General features: G+C 40.6%; 2 protein-coding genes across 15 annotated transcripts in view; one reads left to right on the forward strand and one right to left on the reverse strand.

The window, feature by feature from the left end:
* Nucleotides 1-7,496, forward strand: part of sh2b3 (SH2B adaptor protein 3) — a 214,930-nt gene extending 207,434 nt beyond the window's left edge. For all 5 annotated transcript variants that reach the window (XM_068005854.1, XM_068005853.1, XM_068005856.1 and 2 more), the window contains one exon: nucleotides 407-7,496. In XM_068005854.1, the coding sequence (XP_067861955.1) occupies nucleotides 407-705 (299 nt within the window). In that variant the 3' untranslated portion in view covers nucleotides 706-7,496. The remainder of the gene's footprint in view (nucleotides 1-406) is intronic.
* Nucleotides 7,497-18,041: 10,545 nt separating this feature from the next.
* The window catches only part of atxn2 (ataxin 2), a 104,925-nt gene continuing 102,902 nt past the window's right edge, over nucleotides 18,042-20,064 (reverse strand). For all 10 annotated transcript variants that reach the window (XM_068005862.1, XM_068005859.1, XM_068005860.1 and 7 more), the window contains 2 exons: nucleotides 19,195-19,369; nucleotides 18,042-18,670 (listed from right to left, as the gene is read on the reverse strand). In XM_068005862.1, the coding sequence (XP_067861963.1) occupies nucleotides 18,642-18,670; nucleotides 19,195-19,369 (204 nt within the window). In that variant the 3' untranslated portion in view covers nucleotides 18,042-18,641. The remainder of the gene's footprint in view (nucleotides 18,671-19,194; nucleotides 19,370-20,064) is intronic.

The raw sequence follows: 20,064 nt of genomic DNA on the forward strand, positions 1-20,064 counted from the left end.
TACTAGGAGTTGGGTTTGTCTTCAAAGATAAAATAACTGGCATGAGATAATGAAAATTGATACCTATTGTTTCCTGTCTTTGTGTTTTGTTGCATATGACTAGTCTTATTTCAGTGGGCACTCAGATGCCAGTTTTTTAGGGGGATTTCTTGTTAATATGAAGAAATGTTCAAAAAAGTGAGTAAAGGTCTTTTAATATTGAAACAATATAGAAGTAATTGTCCTTCCCAGTTTTTTTTTCCTGTTAGTACTTCCTTCACTGGGTACGTGAGATATTTGCACCCAAAATTATGTTTAAAAAGTTTTAAAGAGCAAGGCAAGGACAATGAAAGGAAATATGATTGAAGGTTTTGCCACAACTAGTCTTAAGATTCACATTAGCGATTATTGTGTTTTGTTTCCAAAGGATCTCATTCTCCAAGTAATGCTTCAGTGTTGCCATTTTCTGTTCATCGCTGGAACTCGGAACCCAGTCTTGCCCATTTGAGTCCTTCTAGCTGCAACATATCGGAAACTCTTCTTTCCAGACCAGCACCAGAACAGGTGTTCCACACGGTGCCCCCTCCTGAGGAATCTCTCGCTGGCCTGCGGCGCAGTGGCTCAGTGGTTGTGCAAACAAGGCGCCAACGAGACTCGGACTATGAAATGGAATCGGCTGCCAGAGGTCATTCACGGGCCATTGACAATCAGTATACGTTTCTTTGATCTTATTACAAAAGACAAGTCCGGTGTACACTTGTGAAAGTTTCCTGAGAAAAAGTGAATGTATTTTTTATGTTTAAAGATGAAGCAGGAGGTGGGGTTGAGAAGATTTTAGGGCAAATATATGTTTGCTCTGAAATGGGTCTCATCTACTATTAGGCCTGTTGAAGGGCCTGTTTAAAGCATTAGTAATTTGTATAGCGTCATTTGCTTTGTTTTTAATTTCTCTTAAGACATAGATGTCTTAGCTTGTGTCTGATGACCATGTTTCCTCATGATTGGAAATATACAAAAGGCTTTTTTGTAACTTTCATTTGGCTTCTGTATAAATTGTATATGAGTTGAATATAATTTTTAAAGCATATTTCTTTATATAAGTTTTCACAATAGTATGTTTTATTTCCATTAACTGTTTCTAAAATTATTCTAAAAAATACTTGTAATTTAATTGCTACAGTGCAGTAATGTTCTGTGATTTAAAATACAGGCATTATTGTTCGTTGCATTTAAAGGCAAGATTGCAACAATTTTGCTGGGTTCACAAGTCCCAGTTAAGGTAGGTGTCTGTAATTAGAAGCTCCTCATTTTTTTTCTGCTTTTGCCTCTTCACCTAAAGGCTTAACTGACAGTTCAGGTATGTGGTTGGTAATTCCAGTAGTTAAGTGGGAATGTGAACACTAAGGTGATCTAGTTTGGGGAATTTATTTGAAATTACAGGGTGCAACCTGACTTCTTATCCTCCATTTATATAAGGGCTATTCAAATGAGATGGGTTTTTGCATACTCAGATATGTGCGTGCATTCTAAGTCCCATTTACCCATCACCCCTGTGCTCGCTGACCTATATTGGCTCCCAGTCTGGGAATGCCTCGATTTTAAAATTCTCATCCTTGTTTTCAAATCCATCTATGGCTTCGCCCCTTCCTATCTTTGTAACCTCCACCAGCCCTACAACCTTCCACGATCTCTGCGTTCCTCCAATTCTTGCCTCTTGTATATCCCCAATTTTAATCGCTCCACCATTGGCGGTCATGCCTTCAGCTGCCTAGACCCAAAGCTCTAGAATTCCCTTCCTAAACCTCTCCGCCTCTCTACCTCTCTCCTTTAAGACCCTCTTTTAAACCTACCTCTTTGACCAAGCTTTTAGTCACCTGTCCTAATATCTCCTTATGTCTCTCGGTGTCAAATTTTGTTTGATAATCACTCTTGTGAAACACCTTGGGACGTTTCACTACATTAAAGCCGCTATATAAATGCAAGTTTGTGTGTGTGTGTGTGTGTATGAGCATATGAGCGAACACGTTATTTGTAGCAAAAGCTCACCAAAATGCTAGTTGCAGATAATTTTCCATTGTGGGATTAGGTACATAGTTTTGCATATATTTACATTAGCAAATCTCCTGTGGTGCTGCTCCCAGTAACTCAGGAGTCAGGGGTGTTTTATAAGAGCAGGACCATCATGCGTATAAAATAGAATGCAGGTATATGTCTCTTTAAGGCTAGAACGTGAGTTTACTTAGAGGTTAGGGTGCAGACAAGAAGTCTGGTTTTCTTTGCTTTGACAAGTCAATTAAGAATTCATAGACATTGTGGAACTGATATATTGGTAGGGAGAGGGAGCTAAAATATATAGCATTTTAAGGTAGTTTGGTATCTGTAAGAAACAGAACTGAGCAGAGGCTACAATTATTTTAATTGTAAGAATCATTGTTTCAAAATGTTTACTATTTCCTACATTTACACTTATCATGCAGCTTTTCAATTTTTAAAACATTTGTTTTAACTTCCTTCACACGGTCTGCTGGAGCTCTTGAGAAAGTGGAGAACCTGGGCTGGGAGCTAATCATGGGAAGAATAATCCAGTCACATGTGATGGGACAATTTTGCCTAGAAAAGTTGTCTAGGTTACAATAAATGTGCCTATGATTAGAGTGGTACAGGAAATGTGTGACTAAATATAATGTCTGTCACACTTGAAGTGTCACATATGCAAATTTCTGTGTGTCACAAAAAAGAAAGCAGTCTAACTTCTAAAGTGACCTGATGGTCTGCCTAACATCAGTTAGCTTCATTGACTCTGAAAGGCACAGCAATTAAACCTTGTGGTCTTAAAGTAAGTTACACACATAGTAAGTTACACACAGCTGCACTTCAGCAACAGAATAATCCATTGTGCATTAGATGGTCTAATCCTCCTTGTCCTTTTAAAACTGCGTATGCTCTGATCTACAGTGTGCAGTACCATGCTAGTGCGTATCTGCTAGTATATTTTAAAAAAGCAGAAGCATATCATCAATTGTGATGTTAGTGTTGACACCACTATAAAACAGCTGTCTGGCTCAATCACTTAACAAAAATAAGTGCCAATTTTTCCTAGTCAAAATTATACTTTAAGGTAACACCTTAACCAGACAGTACTCTTTTGTGAAATTTCAATCATGCTGTTGATTTTTTGAGTCAGTCAGTCAAAAATCCTGTTTGGATATTTCAAGATGCAACAGTTGGTTGCCTGTGGTCAGTGTAGCATTTTGCAGGTAGGTAGAGACCACTGGATAAAATAAGTAAGGAACTCAGGGATGTTCAAAAGCTGTAAACATTGCAACCCATAAAATAGTAGTTTTGCAAATTGAACCAATCTCTCCTTTTTGCAAAAAAAAATTTACATTTGAATTGTCAAAAGTTTTGCAACCAATCCTATGAGCTAACCAACAGAACCAAAAGTGTGTAATTTATTAAATTATATACCAGAATTAGTTTAAATGCACTTGTTTATTGGCACTGAGATTTTTAAAAAGTATTCACAGTATTGATGTTGCACTTTGAGTATTTACATATCAGTCACAATGTAAGTAATGTGTATATACACAGCATGACAAGGAGTTGGAAGAAATCTAACTGCATCATTGTTGAGTTAGCTGATCTTTGCTGGGTCGGCTTCAATGCACATAGATTCGGGAGGGGAAAAATTGGCCAAGGTTCCCAATCCTGATCACTATCGTTGCTCTTCTCTCTCTTCTGGAACATGCACATATGTGAACATCAGGGGAAGGTGAGCTGTGATGGACTCCCAACACTGTCAAAACTCACACATGAATAATAACTACTTGGATGAGTGTAAACAATTTTACAACACCAAGTTATAGTCCAGCAATTTTATTTTAAATTCACAAGCTTTCGGAGGCTTCCTCCTTCCTCAGGTGAACGATGTGGAAATGAAATCCTCGAAATGAAATCGCATTTATAATTCACAGAACAATGCTTGGTGATTACAGACAGTTTTTTCAACTGCCCGTTGCCAAGGCAATCAGTGTGCAGACAGACAGGTGTTACCTGCCAGGTCTCAGAATATACAAATCACCAAAAAAAACAAACAAAAAAAAACAGAGATAGAGAGGTAGAAACATAGAAAAGACAGCAACTGACCCGTTATATTAAAAACAGATAACATTTGTTCGCTGGTGGGGTAACATGTAGCGTGACATGAACCCAAGATCCCGGTTGAGGCCATCCTCATGGGTGCGGAACTTGGCTATCATACTTCATACTTGGATGAGGTACTGGAGAGTGACCAATGCCCATGGAACAATACTCCAGCAAGGGGTCACTGCTTTTGAGGGAGGAGAGAGAATTGGCATGGTTTTAAAAAAAAAACTCAATTTAATAGCTTTAAACTTGTTAGTTTGCCGCAGTAGCATGAGCCGGAATTTGCTGAAAAAATAAGTGTGTGAATGATGCATACTGTTACTAATGTGCAAATCGGCCAGCAACTTTTTGTGAGGAAGATACCCAGTGAGTTGCAAATCGCCACAAGTTGCTAGATGATTTGTGCAGTTCCCCCATTAGCTTTGTGAAAACAGCATCTTGCCCTTAACCTCCATGAGTTTCATGAAGTTGCTGCATTTGCACACTAATTGCCCATTAAACTCACCACAGAAAGTTAAGTCTAGTAATTGATAATGTAAGTACCCTTTTAATGATGTGATAATTCTTAGTGATTGCCAATCGACCTTTCTGGTCCAGAAAAAAGTGTAGAGGCTCATTCCTTCAGGTAGCGAATTGTTGTTGGGTGATTTTAAAAATGTCAAATTTTTAACTTAAATTTTTTTTCTTACTTGTCCTTTGTCTTTTTTCTCTCGCTTAATCCAATCTTTCTTTCCCTCTCTCTATTTCTCTTTCTGTACCTGATTTGACATTGAATTCACCCACTCCAATGCCTCTCCTTTTGAATCCTTCCTCTGTTTCTTAATTCTTAAATCTGATTGGTTAAGGAGGTACATTATTGGTCCTATCACCGCACCGTTATCAGCTTGCATGTCCAGCAACTTGCAGAGCAAAACAATTTTGAGCTGAAGGGCGAAGGAAAAAGTCTAACTAACTGCAAGATGCCCCGCTCCAGCAAATTCTGAGCCAATGAATTATAAAAGACCACTCTTAAACCTTTATTTGAATAGCCTTTATATAGTTTGCTTTTAGAACAGCATTCATTTTTAGGTTAAATATCTTTATTCTACTAATATAAATATCTTTCTGGCAATACTTAGAACATCTTTATAAGAGAACGCTTTACTGAATTAGTGCTCTAACATATTTCAGAAAGCTTGACCATTTACCTCAGACTATTTTACCGACTGCTGCTTGCTTCTTTATTGGCTTTCAGAGAATATGCAATAAGTTTTTACAAAACTGTAAATGATATTTTAGTTGCTGTATAGGAGGGTTTTTCATTGAAGTGTGACATTGTAGGGACATTTCCTCTCTGCAGTAACTGTGGAAAAACTATAAATGTGGTTTAAAAGGAATGTCTTTATGATTTAACTGCAAGTAATAGTAAATTTTCCCCTCTTAATTCTTTATAATATTTTTAAAATTGTTTTGTTCTGGGGGACTTGCAATAAACTAGGATATCCCATCTGTCATTGTAACTATCTGTTAATTCAAAGTTCTTTTCAAGATCTTCAAAAATCAATTCAAAAAATCAACTCCAATCTCCAACTCCATATGCAAATCAATACAATAATTTCCCCTACTCAATTGTCTTTTTACATTATATATGTAAGCTTCCTGCTAATGTTAAGAGTGAAGATTATTTGTTTGTATATTTATTTAATATTACTGGGGTAAATCAGTGACATATTGTCAAATGAATCATGTATCTCCTGTCAAGTTACACCTGTGTAAATCAGGAGTAGTTTTGATTGGCAATGTCAAAACCCTGTTGCTGAGGCTATTTTAATTAGTGCTTCATACTAGTGTAATTTCATCCAACAATTGTGAGATGTATTTTCCTGAAATTGTTTTAAAGGTATGAAGATGTTTTTGACGCATAATTAAACAAATACTTGTTTCTGAGTTCACCTTTTAACACCGCATGCCTATATTGGTCTGTGAATTCATTACTTGTACCCACAGGCTTGATTAGAATTTATTAACCATGTAAAACCATGGACCAATGAACTGGCCAGAATTACAACGGAATGCATGGGAGGCTGATCAGATTATTAATGCACTTAATACAGTAAAATCCATTTATTATTAAGGGAAGTTGGTGTAATGGAAGATACAACATCCAGATCTCTCATAGGGATGAATAAACCTACATCCAAATCAAAACCAAACAAATGGTCAGTGCATGTTGACAGGGCTTAAATCTATGGCAAAAGGTGTTTATATCAGAAAAAAAGCAGCTTTTAACTAGGTGGCAGCTGCCAAGTATTTTTATTGGTATCTTTGCTTCACTTGTCTTTGATAGTCCAGTAAGTGTTGGAGAAAATAGCTTTGCTTTGAACATTGCATAGTTAGGAATATGATTGTAGAATTTAATGGTAGGTTTACAAAACACTATTTCTTTCTAAACCTTTGTCTCTTTTTATGTGAAATGTAGCTTCAGTTCCCAAGAACTATATGCTCCTGCTCAATGCCAATCATCTCCATTTCAAAAGATATTGCATAAAGGGATTCCATTAATTAGCCTTTTTAAGCTAAATTTCAGTGACACCATAGATTTGGTTCCCTCTACATAGAAATTGTGCATCAAGATCATGTGTATAGTGCAAATGTCTGTAATATTCTTAAATATTTAATGTAAAGAATGCATTTATACAGCAAGCTTAAAGAAATTTGGTAGTCAAATGGTTAATTGTTTGAATTTAAAAATATTTAGTTATGTAACTTACCATTGGACATACAAAGGTTACTAGTACGAAGAATGTGTAATAGAATGATTAGATTTTTTAAAAATTCAAATCATTAAAGGAAATTTATTTGAATGTTTAATGAGTGCTGCATACAATTCAAAACTTAGTTTTATAATCTTGTTTGAAACTGGATTACACCATGAAGTTGGATTTTCCAGACTCTCCGTGATTGCTCTCTAGATTAAATTTATATGGAGCAGTGGTAGTCAGAAATGCTCACCTCTGCGATCATTTGATATTAACAAGTCAATATTCAGCTTATTGCACATTTGAAGACTAGTGTGCTGTACCAGTTTATACTTGCTACCAACTGCACAGAAAACAAAGTTCAAGTGCAGCATTATTGGGCATTCTCTACCTAGTAGATTCTACTGGAAACATTATGGAATTGTATTAATATGCATATGGAGATGTAGAGGTGTCCCAATTATTAAATACATAATTGCTATCTTTATAGAAACTGTATTTTCACTTTTTTCCTATTACTTCCTTTTGTAAACTGAGGGAAAAAAGTATATTCTACAAACTAATGTCTATTTGTACTGTAGTTGTAACTTATTGTACATTGTTGCAATTTTGCCCAAAAAATGAATAAAATTATCTTGTATGTAATTGTTTTATTAATGATGAACAATCCCCATCAGAAATAGTCCATTACTGGATTTAATAATGTAAGTACTTTAAAACAGGAAGAATTGCAAGATTTTTTTATTTGGATGCACAGCACTTTATTTAAATAATGTGAACAGTTGGAAAAAGACAAAACCAAATCAGTAATAAGTTCTACTGTGGATGTAGGACTATAGTTATTGTTTTGGAATAGCATTAGAGTGTTGCTTAGAAATCTTATGCACCAACAGAAAGAGGCTGTTGCAGCACAAGTGAGAGATGAATATTGGCTGGGCGAACTCCCGTGCTCTTCTTTGACTAGTTTTTTTTTATTCGTTCATGGGATGTGGGCGTCGCTGGCGAGGCCAGCATTTATTGCCCATCCCCAATTGCCCTCGAGAAGGTGGTGGTGAGCCACTGCAGTTCGTGTGGTGAAGGTTCTCCCACAGTAGTGTTAGGGAGTTCCAGGATTTTGACCCAGCAACAATGAAGGAACGGTGATATATTTGCAAGTTGGGATGGTGTGTGACTTGGAGGGGAACGTGCAGGTGCTGTTGAAGAAGCCTTGGCAAGTTGCTGCAGTGCATCCTGTAGATGGTACACAATGCGCCGGTGGTAAAGGGAGTGAATGTTTAGGGTGGTGGATGGGGTGCCAATCAAGTGGGCTGCTTTGTCCTGGATGGTGTCGAGCTTCTTGAGTGTTGTTGGAGCTGCACTCATCCAGGCAAGTGGAGAGTATTCCATCACACTCCTGACTTGTGCCTTGTAGATGGTGGAAAGGCTTTAGGGAATCAGGAGGTGAGTCACTCGCTGCAGAATACCCAGCCTCTGACCTGCTCTTGTAGCCACAGTATTTATATGGCTGGTCCAGTTAAGTTTCTTGTCCGTGGTGACCCCCGGGATGTTGATGTGGGGTTCGGCAATGGTAATGCTGTTAAATGTCAAGGGGAGATGGTTAGACGCACTCTTGTTGGAGATGGTCATTGCCTGGTACTTGGCTGGTGTGAATGTTACTTGCCACTTATCAGCCCAATGCCTGGATGTTGTCCAGGTCTTGCTGCATGCGGGCTTGGGACTGCTTCAGTATCTGAGGGGTTGCAAATGGAACTGAACACTGTGCAATCATCAGCGAACATCCCCATTTCTAACCTTATGATGGAGGGAAGGTCATTGATGAAGCAGCTGAAGATGTTTGGGCCTAGGACACTGCCCTGATGAACTCCTGCAGCAATGTCCTGGGGCTGAGATGATTGGCTTCCAACAACCACTAACATCTTCCTTTGTGCTAGGTATGACTCCAGCCACTGGAGTGTTTCTCCCCCCCCCCCCGATTCCCACTGACTTCAATTTTATTAGGGTGCCTTGGTGCCACACTCGGTCAAATTCTGCCTTGATGTCAAGAGCAGTCACTCTCACCTCACCTCTGGAATTCTGCTCTTTTGTCCATGTTTGGACCAAGGCTGTAATGCGGTCTGGAGCCGAGTGGTCCTGGTGGAACCCAAACTGAGCATCGGTGAGCAGGTTATTGGTGAGTAAGTGCCGCTTGGATAGCACTGTCGACGACACTTTCCATCAGTTTGCTGATGATTGAGAGTAGAGTGATTGGCCGGATTGGATTTGTCCTGCTTTTTTTATGGATAGGACATACCTGGGCAATTTTCCACATTGTCGGGTAGATGCCAGTGTTGTAGCTGTACTGGAACAACTTTGCTGGAGCACAACACTTCAGCACTAGAGCTGGGATGTTATCAGGGCCCATAGCCTTTGCTGTATCCAGTACACGCAGCCGTTTCTTGATATCACATGGAGTGAATCGAATTGGCTGAAGACTGGCTTCTGTGATGGTGGGGATATCGGGAGGAGGTCGAGATGGATCATCCACTCGGCCCTTCTGGCTGAAGATGGTTGTAAACGCTTCAGCCTTGTCTTTTGTACTCACGTGCTGGACTCCGCTATCATTGAGGATGGGGATGTTTATGTCCACTTGAGGGGGCAGATAGGGCTGTAGTTTGTTGTCTCATTCAAAAGACAGCATCTTTGACAGTGCACTCCCTCAGTACTGCACTGAAGTCTCTGGCATGGGACTTGAACCCACAACCTTCTGACTCAGATGAGAGTGCTGCCAACTGAGCCAAGGCTGACACCCAAATGACATTTTGCTTCTGTTCAACACCTTCAACTATCTTAAGAATATGCTCCTTAGGAAAGTCTCGAATACTCTCAGATCCCTCCAGTGTATATCACCTGCAAGCAGTGCCTTCAGCATGCAGAGTAATATCTTCCATTTACAATATTTTTATAGAATCATTGTGTATATTCTTTTAAGATATCTGAAACATGGCAGAACTGTATTGCATTTTGCTGTAACTATGGCGGATTCACCATAAATGAAATGAAACTAGAACTCCCATTGTTATTGCACCACCTACAGGTGAGAAGTCTATTGCAGCATACTTCAAATGAGAAGAAACACAGCCAAGATTCCCAATGCTAGGCAGCAATAAAATAAATGCCTGGAAACAACTGCCAATGAACTGCACATCAAAATCATTGAGTCTATTTCTATCCCACGAGATGGAACCAATAATTTTTTTCTTAGCACTCAATTTAGAAATAATCATCCATTTTCTTGAATACATTCAAAATTATACTATAGTTGAAGCTGCGCTATCAATTTTTTGAATGTGGCCTTCCACCACAGTAAAATCAAAAGGAAAAATTAAAAATGTTGGAAAGACACATCAGGGTGTCAGAACCTAAAAGCAAAAAGACAGGTTATGATGTTCTGGGTGTATACCATTTCATACTGAAAGATGTCATAAACAGGCATTTTAGTAAGGTTGGAAAAAGGGGCCTGCCAATCACTGAACAGGAGTTAATGTGTTAAATAACCTGCAGACTGCCAAGTTTAAAAAAAGGTAATTATGAGATGATGCAGACATACCAAAAGGACGAGACACATTGCAAAAAGTATGGGGGAAGAGGCTAGAGAAGCTCGTACAAAAAAAAAGCATGAGAAATACAGAAAGAATAAAGTTAAGACATTGTAGCTAAGGAGGAGTGTGACATATTGGATGGGATAAATAGAGAGAGAGGAAATATTAAGGGGTTTAGCATCCCTGAAAGTAGATAAATCGCTCGGCCCGGATGAAATGTATCCCAGGCGGTTAAAAAAAAAGCAAGGGAGGAAATAGCAGAGGCTCTAACCATCATTTTCCAATCCTCCCTGGCTACAGGCATGGTGCTGGAGGATTGGAGGACTGCTAATATCGTACCCTTGTTTAAAAAGGAAGAAAAGGATAGACCGAGTAATTACAGGCCAGTCAGCCTAACCTCGGTGGTGGGCAAATTATTGGAAACAATTCTGAGGAACAGTATTAAGTCATTTAGAAAGGCATGGATTAATCAAGGACAGTCAGTATGGATTTTTTTTTTTAAAGAACAGGAAGGTTGTATCTGACTAACTTGATTGAATTTTTTGAAGCTATAACAAGGAGGGTCGATGAGGGTAGCGTGTTTGATGTAGTCTACATGGATTTTAGCAAGGCTTTTGACAAGGTCCCACATGGCAGACTGGTTAGAAAGGTAAAAATCCATAGGATCCAAGGGAAAGTGGCAAGTTGGGATCCAAAATTGGCTCAGTGGCAGGAAGCAAAGGGTAATAGTTGATGGGTGCTTTTGTGCCTGGAAGGCTGTTTCCAGTGGGGTTCCACAGGGCTCAGTACTAGCTTTTTGTGATATATATTAATGATTTGGACTTAAATGTAGGGGGCATAATTAAGAAGTTTGCAAATGATACTATCAACCACATGGCTAATTTTTGTGAGGAGGAAAGCTATCCCTGCAGGAAGTTATCAGTGGACTGGTCAGGTGGGCAGAGAAGTGGCAAATGGAATTCAATCCAGAGAAGTGAGAGATAATATGTTCAGGGAGGGCAAACAAGGCAGGGGAATACACGATAAATGGGAGGATACTGAGAGGTGTAGAGGAAGTGAGGGACCTTGGAGTGCATGTCCACAGATTCCTGAAGGTAGCAAGACAGGTAGATTAGGTGGTTACGAAGGCATATGGGATACTTTCCTTTATTAGCTGAGGCACAGAATATAAGAGCAGGGAGGTTATGCTAGAACTATATAAAACATTGGCCACAGCTTGAGTACTGTGTACAGTTCTGGTCACCACATTACAGGAAAGATGTGATTGCACTAGAGAGAGTACAGAGGAGATTTACAAGGATGGTGCCAGGACTGGAGGATTTTAGCTATGAGGAAAGATTGGATAGGCTGGGGTTGTTTTCTTTGGAACAGAGGAGGCTGAGGGGAGATTTAATAGGGTGGATAGGAAGGACCTATTTTCCTTAGCAGAGAAGTCAATAACCAGGGGGCATAGATTTCAAGTAATTGGTAGAAGGATTAGAGGGGAGCTGAGAAATGTTTTCACCCAGAGGGTGGTGGGGGGTCTGCAACTCACTGCTTCAAAGAGTGGCAGAGGCAAAAACCCTGATCGCATTTAAAAAGTGCCATAACCTACAAGGCTACAGATCAAGTGCTGGCAAGTGGGATTAGGCAGGATAGATCTTTTTTGGCCGGCACAGTCGCGATGGGCTGAATGGCCTCCTTCTGTGCTGTAAATTTCTATGATTCTAATAGAGAATAGCTGCAGATGCAGCAGGTATGAACTTAATTGAAAGAGCAAACAATTAAAAAAAACTGGTTCATGGACTCTGACACTGCGCTTTGACAAAGCAACTCCGATCCAAGTGTCAACCTGCCTTTTTGACACTGACAGATCCTCGTCACATCATAAGCAGCCTCTGTGGTGAAGAGAATGGAGGGTATAGCTTAGGTCTTAAGTTACTAAAGTCAGTGTTCATGCCAGAGGCCTACAGAGTGCCCAGGAGAAAGATGAGTACTGTTCTTGAAGCTTGCCTTGACGTTCATTGGAACAGTATAGGCAGCAAAAGTGAGAGAGCAGGGAGTTCAAGTGGCAAGTCACGCTTCCAGAAAGGAGATGTCAAAGCAAGTTGACATATGGGTCAGAGACCCTTCAAATGAGAACATCGCTCCCAAAGGCCCTTCAAATGAGAACACTGCCTGAGTGGGTCTGAGCCCATGCTGTGGGCTTGTTCTTATCTTACCAATGGCAAACCCATCCTTTTGCTGGCGATTTCGGCTTCCCCCACCACCACCCTTTGTTTCCCATGCTTTTCCGTACATGGACCTTTCCTGTATCTTTTCAAACACAACTCCTCCCCCCCCTAATATTGACACCTTTTGGCCTTTCTGTATGTCTGCACTCATTGATGATCTTTTATGTCATCCAACTGATTTCTACTTCGCAGTTTGCAGATCATTTAATATCTGCTGCATCTCTTGCTACCTCCTTTCTTTTTCTAACTGTACTGAAATGCCTGTTGATGTCTTAGCCTCAAGTCTGATGAAGGGTACACACCCAAAACATCACAACATGTCTTTATTCTTCTATGATGTGGAGATGCCAGTGATGGACTGGGGTGGACAAATGTAAGGAATCTTACACCACCAGGTTATAGTCCAACAAATTTATTTTAAAATCACAAGCTTTCGGAGATTATCCCCTTTGTCAGGGGAATGAGTGAAAAGGTTCTCAAATCGCATATCTTATATTAGGCTGAGACACCATCACACCAATCAAAAGGTGTCGTTGTTGTTCAAACAGGCCAGTCACGGAGAACAGCACGTCCCAGTACACTGGATATACATTGTGTCAATTACACAGACAGACAGAAAGAAACCCAAATGGCAGAGAGAGAAAATATTAAAAACATAACTTTTTTTCCCCCTTTTTGCTGGTGGGGTTACGTGTAGCGTGACATGAACCCAAGATCCCAGTTGAGGCCGTCCTCATGGGTGCAGAACTTGGCTATCAACTTCTGCTCGACGATTTTGCGTTGTCGTGTGTCTCGAAGGCCGCCTTGGAGAACGCTTACCCGAAGATCGGTGGCTGAATATCCTTGACTGCTAAAGTGTTCCCCGACTGGGAGGGAACCCTCCTGTCTGGCGATTGTTGCGCGGTGTCCGTTCATCCGTTGTCGCAGTGTCTGCATGGTCTCGCCAATGTACAGGAGAACAGCGTCCACGACACCACACAACCCTGCCACAGCAACCTCTGCAAGACATGCCAGATCATCGACACGGATACCACCATCACACGAGAGGACACCACCCACCGGGTATATGGTTCATACTCCTGTGACTCGGCCAACGTTGTCTACCTCATACGTTGCAGGAAAGGATGCCCCAGAGCATGGTACATTGGCGAGACCATGCAGACACTGCGACAACGGATGAACGGACACCGCGCAACAATCGCCAGACAGGAGGGTTCCCTCCCAGTCGGGGAACACTTTAGCAGTCAAGGACATTCAGCCACCGATCTTCGGGTAAGCGTTCTCCAAGGCGGCCTTCGAGACACACGACAACGCAAAATCGTCGAGCAGAAGTTGATAGCCAAGTTCCACACCCATGAGGATGGCCTCAACCGGGATCTTGGGTCCATGTGACGCTACATGTAACCCCACCAGCAAAAAGGGGAAAAAAAAAAGTTATGTTTTTAATATTCTCTCTCTGCCATTTGGGTTTCTTTCTCTCTGTCTGTGTAATTGACACAATGTATTACCAGTGTACTGGGACATGCTGTTCTCCGTGACTGGCCTGTTTGAACAACAACGACACCTTTTGATTGGTGTGATGCTGTCCCAGCCTAGTATAAGATATGCGATTTGAGAACCTTTTCACTCATTCACCTGACGAAGGGGATAATCTCCGAAAGCTTGTGATTTTAAAATAAATTTGTTGGACTATAACCTGGTGTTGTAAGATTCCTTACATTTATCTTTATTCTTCTCGACAGAATTTACCCCCATCCTAAACAGTTAACTAATAAAACAAAATCAACCCAACACAAGACAACTTAAAATAAAGTTCAGCTCAAACAAAAACAATTGAAGAAAAGTAACATCCCATATTCACACCATATTCCTGACTGCACAAAGTACTTGAGCGCTGGAACTGGCTGCGAAACCTAGGCAGTGAGGCTCAGCCGGTTGCTGGCCAGCGGGTGGGAGCAGAATATTGGGCGGCAGGAGGCCACTAAGAACAGAAGGAATTGCCACGGCACTCGGGTAAATCGCAGGGAGGGGCTTTCAGGAGGGCCTCACGATCGGAAGGGAGGGGAGCCCGGGGTAGGGGAGGCCTAAACTTTCCTTGAGGCTAGGAGGTGGAGGAGGAGGAGTGCTCTACCGGGCCCACAAGGAAAGTTTTTTTAAACATTAAAAAACTTACCTGTTTGGCCTCTTCTGGCCTGGACTCCACTAGGTTGACCTGACGAGAAAGACACAACCCTGCTCAGGCCATTGGTTAAAATAGCAGAGGGGCCCCAATGACATCAGAGCCTGATCTGCATATTTGAAGGACCTCGTCAGTTTCAGTAGGTGTTCTTCCCGCCTGTCCAGAAGAGCAGGTTAAAATGGAAGAATTCAGGAAGGAAGCGGATGTCAGTGGGGGAGTCTCCCAGGCGATTTTAACTGGCCGTCTGCCCATTTTCCACCAGGCGGGCAGGGATAAAATTGCCTCTCCAGTAACAGCATAGCTTACACAGCTCAATTACAGCCCCAGGCCTATATTGTGCCACAGCCTATGATGGCCAGAATCCTACTTCCATTGCCAAGCATAGTCACAAGTAGTATTTCAGAGACTGAAAAATAAAGGAAAGTTTCAATATGTATCCACACATTTAGTAATTTATCTTTCAGCAACGCCTCAGTTACACATTCCAAAACAATAGGGTTATTTACTGGTGCTATTGTACTGTATCTGCAGCTTTACACCAGCATAATTGAGTAGTATGTGTGAGCAGCACAGAATTATGCCGCCTGCTCACAATCACACAAACAGGAAAAGCAGCGCTCCATGATACATTCTGTTCATCAACTAGTGAGATTTGCAGTCTTAGAAAAGATTACTTTCCTGTCTTCTCTTATCTAATAGTAGAACTTTAAACTGCTCCATGAACTCTTGAAACTTTAAACTTGAAGTTTTGGAAGTTGGCATTTCCAGTTCAGTCTCAATTATATTTCATATTAATAGCTAAAGAGCCAAAATCACACAAAAAGTGCAGCGTACCTTCACTACCAGACAATTCATAGACCTCACCATGCAACATTCACAAATATGTCACATGGTTTATGCATTTAGGTCCATTCATAATATATACTGCAGGATCTGTGCATTATCTTCTATATGCTAAACAATAAATATTTCTGCAATTCATGTTTCAAAATAAATCTATGTCATCACGCAAACCTGTCTGAGGCTCCACCTCATGAAACACTCATTCCTTAAAATACATTACATGAATCCACACATGTAACAGTAAACTACTAATAGAATTTGTGTCTCTAACGCAAAAAGTCAATATACATAAATTCAGGATAGTTTTGACACGTTGAACAGGTCTTATTTAAACCCCACATACCACAGACACATTATACTTCTAGTAAATCACAAATGAGATGCTTAGCTTGTTGATGCCTACAAAGTGTATTCTTTCAATGAGTTTTTGGATTAAATTAAAAATAATTTACAAACACACATTAAAAAAAATCTCAATCATGCAAGTTCAGTTCTAACAAGCTCTGCCACAGAAACAGAAAACCACCATCACAAGGACGACGACAGGAGCCTAAGCATTTCAAAGCAGAAAGTAGTGTAGAACAGTCTAAGAAACAGTTGCAAGGTTATTACTTCATTACTTCAGAGCAATAAAGTTAAACTGAATAAGCAGTCATCCAAGTTTCTGTTTCCTGTCCCTTCACCGTCCCAATGTTTTTCTTTAATGAAGACAGGCGGTCTTAAAAAATAAACTAGACCTTTAATGAGACATTTCCAATAGTTTATGAAAATTACAAAATCACCCAGACTTATTCAAGTAAAGTCACTTAAAAGCTATTCTGTAAATTAAAGTAAGTGCATCACATGACTACATTGAAGCATGTGTCAGTGTTATAGCAGAATGTAAGCTGAAAAAAACTTCAATCTTCTGCAATATTGCCTCCTCCTTCCCCATTTAACTTGGTGGAGTGTGTCAAAGTTTGTTCATGAAGTTAACAATTCAAGTTATGTTGTAAAGTTTTCTTAAGACTACCTTCCCCCCGCCCCCCCCCCCCCCCAACCCATCCCCATTTATAACCACTTAGTTGCAATACCACACAGACCAGGAAAGCAGATTGGAGCCACTATCAGCTGAAATAAGTGGTCTCAGCGAGGCCGGTGGTAATACACTACAATGGGCCGGAGCATCCCTGGATTAGGGAGAGGAAATCATCTGGTACTCAGCAACCTCTGCTGGGATTGCCTTTACCTGATTACCACAAGTGCAAGACTAGGTTGCGATTCCCACTGAGTTTGAATAATCTGCTGACAATCAATATGGAAACTTTCATGAGCAACAAGGTACCAGCACGCACCTGTGAAACTATACCCGAGCCAAGTATCAACACCTTCAAGAGTAATCAAAAGATAATTATTAGTACATTGATTAACAACTCCATCAGAAATAACAGAGTTTGAGACAGAGATAAGTACAGTCCACACTTATCATGGGCAGCCAACCTATGTCAGGCAAATGGCACTAACCATTTGCCATAGGAATCAATTACAAAGGGACCGCTTATAACGTATTAAGCGCGCCAACTATTTCGGGCAATTCAATAAGTACTTACCTTGTACTTGCCAATATAAAAGGCTCTGCTGATTTCAGTCAGTTAGGTCTTCAAGAAATTTCAATCAGATGGTCGCACCTCGTTAAAGTGCGATTACATGATGAGATTCTGGATGCAACTGCTAACACTCAGGAGAGGCAGTTACTAAGTGAGATTTCCTGTTTTTTAAAAAAAACGTTGGTTAGTTAACTTTTTGGTTTTACCGTCCACCACGCATAGCAGGCAAATTACGTTAACATCAACACATCCGCTATAGGCGGTGGGGACTGTACAGACTTAGATCATCAAATACTCTCCAGAACACACTGTCCAATCCTCAGGACTGCAGGTATGTCATCTGCAACAGGACAGGATTTAATCGTGTGGATTATAATGTTAAGATTTATAATTGAGTAAAAATTCCAGAATTACCCACAGGAGTCAAGGAGAAACTTCATTGTTCTTGGAAGTTTTACCTTTGGTTACCCACTTCCCTTCAGACGGTTAAACAACATAAGAAATTCTAAAGATGAGAAAATGCCGTTTGGCCAATTGAAGCTCATTTTCACGTCTCAGCACCCAACTGCACTATGAACCATCCTCATGGTTTGGTAAGGAGATAAATTGAAAGAGGCCATTATAGAGCAAACTGTATGTGATCTGTTTAAAAGAAAGGGTTCAAGTAGTCAAAACAGCCTTTTCGTATTCCGTAATTTTGTGTTCATCTTCCATTCAATGTTGCTAACCATTAATAAAGGAAGTGTAAAAGTTGTAGAAAAAGTCACAATTGCACAGTGTCAGTTTTTAAAACTTTTTATTTTTTTGTTTTTTTATTTTTTTTTTATATTATCTACAAAGTAAAAGTTTTTAACTTAAAAGTTACATCACTGTCTGGTGACAGTGCTCTCCTCCAGCAACCTCTATTCATAAATAATCCACCAGTTCACAACCGGATTTTGTTATAAGATGGAGTTCAAGTTTGGTTAGAAGCAGAGGGTTCTGGTTTGCCAAATCTGGATGGCTTGCAGCAGGAACAAACAATTTTATTAGTTCTTTCACCATTTGAGGAGTTCATAACTTAGAAGGGTCAGGCAAAATAAATACATTCCAGTTATCAGAAAGCTGATTTGGGGCATTTTGTAGGGCTGTTGATAGGACACACTGATTCCAGAATTTCCACTTGGTTCTCATTTCCTTCTCTCCAGTCCATTTTGCCTTCCTCACAAGAGCAGCCATTGAATCACTCGTTAACACATTCCTACTCGATGTTATGTGACAGCGAAAGGTTTAGCATGAGAAGACAATTTCTAGTACTCTGTGCTTCTGGTTCCAGGTTTTAGGGCGGGAAAGGATATGTGGCATCAACTGGCCAGCCTGTTGCTTACTGTAGGACAGGACTACAACTGCTGCTGATGATGGGCTTGTACTAATGGGAGATGAAAAAGAAAGAGTTGTAAGTTACCAAGTTTAATCCATAAACACATTCAAGCAGATATTTTATTTGGCCTGCCAATTCACCTCCTTCCATGCCACTGTCCAGGACCACAATTACTCCTTCCATGTGAAACAGCAATTTACAAGTACTTCCTCTAACCTAGCACAATTCCAGCTATGCACTATGGGAAGTGCCAGGTAAAGCCCAAGTATTCACGTACTGAGAGGGGGAATATCATGCAGAGGTCGTTCTTACACAGCCCCAAGTTAAAGGTAGCATGGGTGCAGAATTAATAGGAGACTGGCTAGGGTTGGGCAGCCAGTGTGTGTGGTCTGGGAGAAAAATAAAGATGCTTCAGTAGCAGAATGTGAAGAATACAAATTCAGTAAAGATGTAGCGAATTCCACAGGATTTATTTCCTTCCATTTGCTATACCCTAAGCCTACAAGTCTAGCCTTTATTACGAGTTGTGAATGGAATGCTGAATTTTTACTGCTGATTTTGCCGTTACTCACCCTGTGGGTGTGCCATGTAGGAGAAGTGTGTAGTTGAGGAAACTGGAATGGGTGGCAGTGCACTCTGAGGGATGGCACCTTGAGGACCACCTGGTGGCTGCGCTGGCATCAGCATCATGGGAGGATGGGTAGGGGCGGGGTGGTGTGGAGGGCCCATTCCAGATTGTACGTGTGCCTACAAAGAAAAATAAACCAGCAAAAATCATTACTTCCGTTGAATAAGCAAAGGGATCTGACAGTAGCTCATATACACACACATTTCCCAAAACTATACTGAACAGTACTGGCAGTGTTAATTGCATGTAGGAAGTGGCTGTGGTAATACAAGATCTTGTTCACAGCAAAAAATAAGTGTAATTGATGCATAATAATTTAACTTAATGCTTCACCAGCTTTTGCAACAGTAGCTGTCCTTGTGCTACTTCAGTGCAACTGTGCTGTACCAGCGTGTGACCAGCTCAGCTCACTTACAAATACCTGCCTGCATTCACAACAGGAGTCAGGCTGGGAACAAGCTGCTGTGCTGTTTCATCTCTCACATATCAGCTGATGGATGTGAATTATTGTATCAATTTGGAAGCAATCTCGAGCACGATTCAGTGACATCAATTCTGCAAATCTATTAGTTGCCACAGCAACAAGAATACCATTCCATGGCACAGTACTTTGGAGGTGCAATGCCATCCACCCCATGGCACAGTACTTTGGAGGACCAATGCAAATCTAAGGTGAGTGGGGAACACTTTCTTAGTGAGCAGCACCAGGTCTGATTTCACACCAGATCCTACCCCACTGGCAACAAGTTTTCCTAAGTAAGATACGGTATCCTATCATTTTATTTTATTTAATTTTTAGCAACCATCACCAAGA

Source organism: Heptranchias perlo, chromosome 25 (assembly GCF_035084215.1).
Source record: "Heptranchias perlo isolate sHepPer1 chromosome 25, sHepPer1.hap1, whole genome shotgun sequence".
Classification (NCBI taxonomy): Eukaryota; Metazoa; Chordata; class Chondrichthyes; order Hexanchiformes; family Hexanchidae; genus Heptranchias; species Heptranchias perlo.